The 11,459-nt window shown below is 37.3% G+C and overlaps 1 protein-coding gene across 1 annotated transcript in view; it reads right to left on the reverse strand.

The window, feature by feature from the left end:
* The window catches only part of ACSS3 (acyl-CoA synthetase short chain family member 3), a 166,523-nt gene extending 161,091 nt beyond the window's left edge, over positions 1 to 5,432 (reverse strand). Inside the window, exons 1-2 of the mRNA XM_019632234.1 lie at positions 5,293 to 5,432; positions 928 to 995 (exon numbers count right to left, since the gene is read on the reverse strand). Coding sequence (XP_019487779.1) covers positions 928 to 950 — 23 coding nt within the window. The 5' untranslated portion in view covers positions 951 to 995; positions 5,293 to 5,432. The remainder of the gene's footprint in view (positions 1 to 927; positions 996 to 5,292) is intronic.
* Positions 5,433 to 11,459: the final 6,027 nt, after the last annotated feature.

Below are 11,459 nucleotides of genomic sequence, written 5' to 3' on the forward strand. Positions count from 1 at the left end.
TCACAGATGTGCCACCTTGGGTCTTCAGAAGGAGCTCCCTCTATAAGAAACATCTTGAAATTCCTTCTAGATTTCTTCTAATACATAATTTTCTATTTTTTCTTGCCTTTTCCTCACTAACCCCTGCTGGCTTATATCTACGTAGTGTAAAAAGTTGGACTCAGCTCTTTGGAGAGGATCTTGCTTGAATTTAATTTCTCCTCTTCTTCCCCTTAGCCTACTCTGAGTCTTCTTTGTCTTTCCTAATATCTGACTTTAGCCCATCCTGTATTTCACTTTGACCTTGTTCACCAGATAATTTAAATTGGAGTGTACTTGGCCCACACACTGGGCTAAGTAAGTGAATTTGGGTGGATGTCTGCAAGATTTCTAAGAGGTCAGGAGTCTTATAATTTCCACAGTCTTGATCTCCAGGAGCCAGAAGAAGCTAGTGGCACATGTTGGTGGGAGTCTTCTGTTCCCATCAATTCCCATCATCACCAACCTTTCCTTGGTTGAGAGCTTACATTTTGTTATTTAAGCATGTATTTATTAAATACATTTTTAAACACTATACAGGGAAATAAAACTGACAGTCAAAAAATTTTTTTCTTTCAGAGAGGGAAATTGATAGCATTTACTCTAAATTTAATTAGCCAGCTATAAAAAGTTGAACTGGTAAAGTCTAAAATGTTCCTCTCAATGACCCCACCCCCTCCTATTCCAAGAGCAAAATGTAATGCACTTTAAACACTGTGGCCCCCGTTAACTCTTTCACAAACTTTTGCGTTATTTCAATGTGCATGAAATAACTGTTGAAAGCTTCCTCCAACACAAGCATATTTAGTAATCACAATGTTGCAACCCTCTTATACTCTTCAGCTACTGACTTCTGTACTCTGTATATATTCATTATTAAATAACTGAAAAGTCCAACTTATAATTCACCTTCTCATGTGAGCTTCCTTCATTGTATCATATCGTAATTTCCTTCAGTGATGATCTACTATTTGGGTCTTCACAGCATCACAATTTCAGGAAAAAACAAAAACAAACATCAAGCTCTTTTTCAAAAGTTAAATAAACCAAGGCCAACATATTGAAAACAATCCAAACATGATGGATACATTTGGTTATCTATATACTAAAATACTAAATCTATATACTAAAATAGTGATGAATATATAACCTTTATAAGAAATAATTCATTTTTTATAAGCAGACTTTGGCAAATTATGACCCTCTATCTATTGGTAGATTAACTATCAATAATGATTTTCTCTTTAAAAGTTATTCTATTCAACCCATTTAACAATTATTTGTTGGTGATTAGACCTGAGACTGTGAAGGGAGAAAAATATAACTGGGGACATGTTCTCCACTCTCAAAAGGCAGGCTGATTTATAATAACTATAATAAGAAGGAAAATGTGGTAAATTTCCTGACAGGGGTATAAACCTAGTATGAAGAAAGCACAGAACCAAAAAGGATTAATTCTAACTAAGGGAATGTGGTAAGGAGCCAGTAGATATTGAAAGGAATGTAGTATAGTGTAAAGGTCTGGACTTCAAGGTCAAAGGACCAGAGTTCCTATCTCAGAAATGTCATTTACTAGCTGCATGACTGCAGGCAAGTTAACATGTCTAGGCTTATCTTATCTCATCAATAAAACCAGGAAAATAAAATAAAAACCAACAACGTAGCACTTCGTACCAAGACAACACTATGAGCATTTAACACACATTAATTCATTTAATTCTCACAACTCTGTGTATATACTAGCATCATCCTCATTTTGCAAATGAGGAAACTGAGGTACAGAGAGGTTAAGTGGCCTGCCCAAGGTCCACACGGGTGCATGGCAAGCTGGGGATGAACATCGAGCAGTCAGGCTCCAAGCCTCAACCACTCACTGCTCAGTGTTGATGAGTTAATGTGAGAGTACTCTATACCCTCCATGAGCACAAGCGTGTACACATTTTATTGACTCTTTTCAATAACCCAATCAGGCAATTACTATTATTACACACCTTTACAAATGAGGAGACTGGCTTGGCAAAGTTATGAAGGCATAGTTGTCTGGCTGTGGGTATGACGGGCTAGAGAACGACATGAGGGAGACTGTTTAGAGGTGTTTTGCAATAATGAAGTGTGGTGGTGATAAAGATGGAAAGGAGGGAGGAAAATGGGAAAAAGAAAGGTTAGAGAGAAACGGGAAGAGAATGAAAAAAAGTATATATCAAAGAAACCAGGATTCTAGAGGGGTCAGCAAGCTGTAGCCACCTGACAAATTTGGTCTACCACTTCTCTGTGGAAAAAAAGTTTTACTAAAATACAGCCACACTCAATTATTTATACAGATGGTGCCAAAAAAATGTATACACATTTTGAGAAAGGAAAAAATTTTACTAAAATTGTAATACTTGTTGGAAGTAAAATTGATCATTCCCAAAAACATCTTTTGAGCGAACATCATACTACACATTGCTACCATAATGCAATTCAATTTCAAAAAGTAATACATAGATAACATCTCTTAAAATGTGTATACAGGGCCGGCCGAGTGGTGTGTTGGTTAAGAGCTGGCTTGGGACACTAGCTCTGAGCAGCAGGGCCCCGGTTCAGATCCCACATGAGGGCCAGTGACACTGCCCTCTACAGCTAAGATGGTGAACAACAACTTAACTTGGAGCTGGGCTGCCTTAGAGTCGCCGGCTATGGTGTAGGCTGCCGTGGAGCTGCAGTGGGCTGCCATGAGCTATTGTGAGCAGCCGGCAGCCAGCGAGAGGGACCGGCTGGAGTGAGCTGCCATGAGCCACCATAAGTGGCCGTCCAATGGACGGTGAGCGACTGCCTCACCCAGGAAGAGCACAATGATAATACCAACATGGGCCAGTGAAGCGATGTCTTCCACAACTAAACTGAAGAACAAAAATGACAGCAACTTTTCTGTTCCCCTTCCCCAATTCCCCAATAAAACCTTAAAACAACAAAAAAATTGTATACATTTTTTGGCACCCCAGGTATATTCTCTGTGGCTGCTTTTGCCCGACAACAGTCAAATTAAGAGGCTGCCACAGAACCTATCTGGCTTGCAGTGCATATTTACTATTTGGCCCCTGAAAGAAAAACTGTGTCAATCCTTGCTCTAGAGGAGTCCTGTCCAGTAGAAACTTCTGTGATGATGGAAATGTTCTATATCTCCACTGCCCAATAGGGTAGCCACTGGCCACAGGTGGTTGGCTCAATTTAAATTAATTGAAAGTAAATAAAATTTAAAATTTAGTTCCTCAATCACACTGGCCACCTTTCAAGTGTCCAATAGCCACATCTGACTAATGTGACTGTGGGACTGAATTTCAAATTTTATTTAATTCTCACTAAATTAAACTTAAATTTAACTAGCCACATGTGGCTACTGGCTACCATACTAGACGGTGCAGTATAAGGAATTTCAAGGAGATAGAGGTGGTCCCCAGAGTCAAATACTAGAGGTCAGATAAGGTAAGGACTTCAATTCAACCCAATGAATTAAGCAACAAATAGGTACTGATGATGTTTGGGAGAGCAATTTGTATACAGTGATGAGGACTGTGGCCATGTTGCACTGGATGCAGGAGTATTCAGGGGAGAAGGACCTGGAGTACACGTGACATGGCTGAGAAGTTAGGATATAAAGAGAAGGGGGATGTTCTGGCTTCTCTTTAGCTTGTGTAAATCTTTCAACTGTTTTTTTGTTCCTTTGTTTGTTTTTATTAAAAGAGGAGGTGAAAAGTGAAGGTAGCTAAGGGGAGAAGGACAGCAAATTAATGAAAATATCCTTCGTTTTTCAATGGCAATGACAGGTGGGAAAGAAAAAAGTAGGGCAAAGTTCAAGCTGGGTTTTGGAAATGCAAGTACATTAGTGCTGCTGAAATAAGGGATGTGTGATCGGGGTGGGATGATAACATGAGATGAGGCAAGAACACCCAGTGCAAGCCTTATCTTAAAACCCTTGAATGCCTTGTTAAGGAGAAGCCATGGGAGGGTTTTGAACAGGGGGATGCCCAGCTCAGAAATGGATTTCAGGTCAGACTTGAGGGGCAAATGAGGACATGGAATCAGTTAGGATGTACTGACTAGCCTAGGAAGTCACGGTAAATAATAAACACATGGGGAGAGGAGACTATTGTAGAAACAACTCAAAAGGAATCAGAAGTAGGAGGGAGGGTGGCATCAAAGAAAACTTAGGTTTTTATCATCTTTGGGTGTCAAGGTTATGTCCTTTTTAAGGGAGATCTGGAATAAGGAGCAAAAAACAGTTTTGACATGGGAGAAGGAACTAACATTTTGTTAATACCCAAGAATGTGCCAGTTCTGAGTTTAGTGATTTACACACATCAAATCATTTCATTCACACACTATATCCCTTGAGGAAGACAATGTTATTTTCCCATTTTACACATGAGAAACAAGGCCGAGAGACATCAAGGAACTTCCCAGAATTATAAAATCAACACGTGGCAGACTGGAACCTAGTGCTTTCTGACTCCAAGGAAAATGTTATAAATTTGCAATTTTACATGTCTGTGTGCTTATGTGAGTAATTCTCGCCCTTACACTAGATGCTGTTTCCTGTGGGCAGAGATTGATTGTGCTAGCTCATTAATGGCACAGAGCAAATGTTCCATAATTATTTTTAAACAAATGTCTGCAAGTGTGAATGGCTGTGAATTGAAGTAGTACTCCTCTGACACATTAACACAAATAAGAAAGTCTCATAAGGTAACCGCTCAGCAAAAACAATGACTGGCTCAAAAGACTACTCTTGCCCACAAACAGAGACGGCTTTAAGCATTTTTAAGAGGGCATCATATTGCTTTATTCACACAGTGACATCCCATCTAAATTACAGACACTTGGCCTCGGGCAGTATCAACTGACTGTTCCAGGAAACCCTCCAAATTGGGTAACTGCTTACTTGGGGCAGCATAATAACCTTATGGTAATTTAACCACTAAGGACATTGTTTTTGACAAAGTACTTGGAAAGCACACCTCTCTATAGGACAATTACTTTAACAGAGAAACCTTACACAAAGAGAGAGGCATTCTTTAGCTCTACGGATCCTTCATACAAGGATATGTACACGCCGAACCTGGCCCCGTCCCACTAGCTCTGGCCACAGATTGCCCCATCTGGACATGAAAGAATAGCCCAGACAGCTGCACCCCGGCCAGGTCATCTCGGATTAAAACCTAGTGAATTGCCAATGGTGAGACATGCAGCCAACAGGAAAAAGAATAGAAAGAAAGACTTTCAAGAAATCAATACCTGTTATCTGAACTGGACCCACTGTCAATGAAGAAGAAAAGGCATAAATGAATCATCTTAAAGATCCTCCGGTTGTGAGTCATGCTTGACAGTTAAATTCAAAGCAGAGGGTGAGAACACCGTTTGATCTTGTTTGTTTTATTTTTCTTCTAGGGGAAATGCAGGAAAAACAGAGAGTGGAGGCAAAAGCAAATAGGATTCGGTGTAATATAAAAAAAAGGAAAACGATGAAATTAGAATTAATTAATATTAAAGGTCAATGAAAAGGGGAGATCAAAACACATTTAAATTTCAAAGTGTAAATTTATTAAAATTGAAATATAATCCCAAATAAATATAAACTTAAAAGTACGCATTAAAGGGAAGAAAACTTCATTAGTCAGCTCCTTTCAAGAGAGCGCTTAGGCAACTCAGGAGCAAGGGTCTTCAGTCAACCAGCTCAGAAGTCAGGCGTGATGAGCTCCAAACCAGAGCAGGTTCCTAGAAATCCAGACCCACAGAGCAGGATGCCCACAGAGACACCAGGCAGGTAACCCCAGAAACTCACAACTATCCAGAGAGCCAGGAGCCGGCAGGAGAGGAGGTGCGCTCTCCCGAGTCATCTGGTATTTGTTGGAGACAAGAGAAGATGCCTGTCAGCATTTAATCCTGATAGCAATGAAGCGATGAAGAAAGAACAGAAAGGAAAGGGAGAGAGGGAGAAAGGAGACAAGCCACCCCAGCACCAAGCAGGGGAGGCAGAAGCCACATTTGTGGACATGGTGTTATCTCACTCTGGTTAAGGAGATATGGGAAGAAGGGAGGGGAGAAAGAGGGAAGGACTGACCAATGTGCTCTAACCCTGAGGCCTTCAGGACGGCATCTTTTTCTATTTTCATAGTACATCTTTGTCTTAGCCACCCATCTTTCTCTTGAAGGCTATAATGCATGTGGAACGAAACACTGCAACATTGTGATGAAACTCACTCCTACAGCTGAGGCTCCCAGAAGGCAGACACCACATTCATTAACTCATTCTGCACAACACTTAGCTCGTGTCCATGGAGAGATGCTTAATACAAGCTCTTATTAAAGAGGAGGAATACAATCAATCATTTTGGAATGTCTAAGAACTTTGTCTTCCCTCTGAGCCTTTTAAATCCTTCTATGATTATTTCTATAAAGACTACATAATTGGGAGAGATAGGCAGGGACCATCAATTTTGTTTATTGCTTAAAATAAAAAGATCTGAAGCAAATGTGACACTATGCTAAGATTTTACAGAGTCCAGTGTTCAGGGTCAACTAAATTATTACCTTTAATTATTCTCTAAATATTTCATAAGGAAAAAGGCTGTGGGACCTTAATCACAATATTTATTAATCTTTTTGGAGAAAAAATTTTGACAGTGCACATCAGAAAGCATAGAAATTCCCTCTGACCCAGAAATCTAAGAATTTGTCAGCAGGAAGGAAGGAAAGAAACAGGGATAGAGGAAGAGATGGACAGACAGACAGACACAGAGACAGACATCTTTGGAATGCCATGTCCAAAGATGCAAGTATATCTGCCTGTTTATAATAGCAAATAAGGAGAAAACATTTAAATATCAACATGAAGGAATTGTGAAATAATTTTACATTCACCCAATATGCTACAATATTCTGCATACATTAAAAATCATGCAATAGAAAAATAGAGGAATAGAAAAATCACAACTTATTACAAAGGGAAAAATGAGACATCAAATATTATGGATAGTATAATTCCATTTTTCTGTAAAAACAAAAATAGCGACCTATAGCCAAACAGACTGACAAACAGACATAGATTATAGATCTTAAAAAGGCAAACTTCTACACACACAAAACTGATAAATCTGAATTTATCAGTTTAGTGAATTGTATCACCAACGTCAGTGTTGGTTCTGTACTATAGTAACTGTACTATAGTAACGTGAGATGTTACCCTTGGGGGAGGCTGAGCGATGGTGACAAACAACCTCACTGTACTATTTTTGCAACTTCTTGTGAGTTCATCAGTTTTCCAAAATAAAAATTTAAAAAGAATATATAAAAGACTAAGGGAAATATACCTAATACACCATGATATACTGAGAATGTATTTAGATATTAAACTACAGCTGATTTTCCACCTATTATGGCTTTCCTAAGTTTATCTAATTAAAATTTAAAGTAATACTGATTCTTCATGGAAAAAGAAGTGAACCTAAATTTCATTCAGAATTATTGAAAACAAAAAAAAAGTGAATCTAAATTATTCAGTCAGAATAAAGAAATGTCAATGAAAAGTAATTCAAACCTAAGGCTTATGATTATAAAATTTCTGCTCTTTAATTAAACCCTGTGTTTCATCCAACTTCCCAACTTCATCTCTCACCTAAACAACCTTACACACAGACACAAACAGACATATTTACAAAATAAATCTAACTTAACTAACTAAATATCACTGAGCATAACTCTAAATGTTAAGCAAAGTAAACAAAATTTTTATTATGCCTTTTTCCCAGCCTTATCCTCAAAATAATCTGATCACAATGTCACAAGCTACATTGCTCTTTTGGCCAACCCCCCTACTATCCACACATCACATTCCTAGGTAAACCATTTTCCATTAAAATGCAGTCATTTGAAACCTGAATACAGTGCAGCTTGCTCAATTAAACAAGAGTTCATTATCTAGCTAATGATGACCAAGCCCATTAGAACCCTTTATTCTTTTTTATTGTTGTTACTTGTCTTTTCCTCACCTACCTGTGTGTTAGCACCTCTAGCAGAAAATAAGAGGCTGCACAAAGGGATACAATTTAACTTGGTTGATTCTTTTCTCTATTAAAGGAGTCATTAGTTAGAACACAGCTACTGTTCACCAAAATGTGAGGCTGTGTGCTCTAGTCATTCACACCTCAACAGTCAAAAGCAATTCCGCATAGAGTTGACTGTAAAATAAAACATTTTTTATTATCCACATGTTCAGAACATAATAACTAGATAGTCCACATCACTGGTGACTACTCTTCTTTTATTAAACGGGAACATGAAAGCTATCTTAGTACAAACCAAAACGCTTTTTTCCTTTGATGTATGACATCGCTCTTCAAAGCTATACACCAGCACACACTAGGCTCTCGTTCAGTACCTGGATTAGTGCCTGGCTCACAGAAGAAGACATTCAATAAACATTTGATCAATGAACAAGAGAAAGAAGGAAAGAATGAGTGAGGGGACAAATAAGTTCATGAATGAATGAGTTCTAGAGCCAAAAATTCTTCGCTTTAATAAAGATAACAGGCTAACAAACACATATGTATGTATATACACACACAAGCGCACGTGCATGCACACACACACACACACACACACAAATACACACATATAGAGTAAAATCATCTTTTATGATTTAACAGATTTTAATTTAAGAGTGTTATTATTTCCATCAAATACAGTCTTTGAAATAAGTAGATATTTAACAAGAAAAAGAAAATCTTCCTAATTAAAGACAATCTGTTTACTAAATATAAATTTTAAAATTAATCCTTTTATAAATTAAGATAAGAGAACAATTTCATCAAATTAGATCTACTGAGCCTGTAATTACAAATCATATTTCAAACATCTCTTGAAATATTCAGGTAAATAATGAGATGTTTATAGTAGACATATGTAGGAAAGCTGGAGCAGTCAGGACCCAACATTTTAAAATGATAATAAAATCAGCTTTATAGTTTTCTAAAATTCAAGCTCTTAACAGATTAAGATCAGCTTTTACTCCAAATACTATAAATATTAAGATATTTGTCATCATTTGTGGCAATATCATGAATGTGTCCTAAAAGAATTAATATTTTTCATGTTATCTGATTGCTATCTCTTCTCTCTCTCTCTCTCTCTCTCTCTCTCTCTCTCTCTCTCTCTCTCTCTCTCTCTCTCTTTCTATTGAGGTATAATTTACACATAACATTGTATTTGTTTTAGGTGAACAACATAATGATTTAATATTTGTATACACTGTGAAATGATCACCACTATAAGTCTAGTTACCATCCACCACCATGCATAGTTACAAACTTTTCTTTTGTTTTCTTGTGATGAGAACTTTTAAAATTTACTCTCTTAGCAACTTTTAAATATGCAATATAGTATCATTAACTTTAGTCATCATGCTATACATTACATTCACTGGAAGTTTGTACCTTTTGACCTCCTTCACCCAATTCACACCCCTCCACACTACTCTTCCCCTCTGGCAATCACCAATCAGTTCTCTTGTATCTATGAAGTTTTTTTGTTTCATTTTGTTTTGTTTATTTGTTTCATTTTTTAGGTACCACATATAAGTGAAAAATCATATAGTATATGTCTTTCTCTTATCCCTCTTAATGGGTTTTTATTTGGTTAATAAAATTTGATGTGTTTGTTAACATATTTACTAAGAAATGACAATCTGGGAACGTAATATTGATCCAACTCTTAAATCTGAAATTCTTGGAATCTGATATGTACCAGAGAGACTAATTTTCCAGTCCACACTCACATGGGTAGTTGGTCTGTACCACATAAGTAAAGTATTTCCCTTCTTACATGTCTTTGGCTTGATGACTAGAAACTCCTGCTGCTTGTAAAACATTCTCTACTACAACTTTAAGATAAATGAATTAAAAAGGAGCAAAGGGGCCAACTGCCTCATAATGAAATTTAAACCTATGAAGACAAGAGAATCTCAAACTCTTTGATGTCTTGATAGAAAGGAGGTTCATTTGGGTTCTGGTGGGATGGATAATTCAGGTAATATCTCTTGCAATTTATGTAGGAACCTAGATTCAGGAGATAGACTAAGAAGGTTATTCTGCATGTGGTGAAGGTTTAAAATCACTTCAGTTGATACACAAAAGGTTATGCTACGTGCATTCCACCATGTGAGATATGACAGGTGACTGAGACTTGAACGCTGCCCTTCTATTACCTAGTCATGATTTGCTAAACTACTGGTAAGAGAAAGGTATTATTGGAGTGTAAGCTGATATAGTGGGTGTATAGTGACAAAATGGAGATAAATATTAAGCATGCTTTGCCAAACTAGCTTAACAGGAAATGTGATTTAAGGTGATGTGCTTTTTCAAAAAGAACTATGTATCAAGAAGACATGAGCAAGTTGACTCTGGGAAAAAAGTGAAGACTTATAGTCCTTTAAAATGAGAGGCAAGTGGGAGACACATAGAAACAAATGAGAAGGGCAGTTACATCTCTGATTAAAGATTTTTAGAATTCTAACATGGTTCTCATTCTTCTGCACCCTCTATGTCCTGACATCTAAACAGTCAGATGACAACCCAAAAGAAGTGACAAGTATAGTTACAACTCATTACAGAAATTAAGCTCTACAGTGTGACCCAACTGGATTGAAAAATTAAGTCCACCACTATTTGACAAGTCACTTCATCTCTTTGTGTTTTAGTTTACAGTTATAAAGATGCATTATAACTATACCTATCTCATAAGGGGGTGGAAGAATTGAAAAGCACATGCATATATATTCTTAGCATAGGGCCCAACCCAGAGCAAATACTTAACAATTAGTAACTACTGTTGTCATTGCCATGGATATTATTATTGTTGTTGTTGTCATTACTGAGAGACAATTCATCAGCTTTAAAGAAAGGAATGGCTCCCTCATGAGCTAGAGAATAGTCACATGTGAGTCTCCTTCTCAGTCTATTACAGACTCCGCAAATATCCCAAGTCTTATGGCGCCTGACCCCCTAAACATGCAAAGGAAGCATTGAACGTTTTAGATCATTTGTTCCCCAAAGTTTGGCAACATCTGTGGAATAACATAGGTAAGAGGGACAGCCCACACCTCATTGCTCTTACAGTGGATTTCAAAAATGAGATAGTCATATCCAAACTAAGAAATCTACACGCTATAGGATTCCTAAGAAACGCATCTCTGCACTTATCATATGCCATTCATCAAGGTTTTCCCACCTGCACTAGAATCAAGATGAAAAGCAATGAAAGAAAAACAGGAAAGACTACTATACACAAATGTATAACAAAGTATATAAAATCAACAACTTCCATAATTACAAACATACAACAAGTCCTAATATTTTCTGTGACCGAGGTATTGGAGGAAAGAAAATTTTTCAAGTATTTATAATTAG

Source organism: Hipposideros armiger, unplaced genomic scaffold (genome assembly GCF_001890085.2).
Source record: "Hipposideros armiger isolate ML-2016 unplaced genomic scaffold, ASM189008v1 scaffold_1102, whole genome shotgun sequence".
NCBI lineage: Eukaryota > Metazoa > Chordata > Mammalia > Chiroptera > Hipposideridae > Hipposideros > Hipposideros armiger.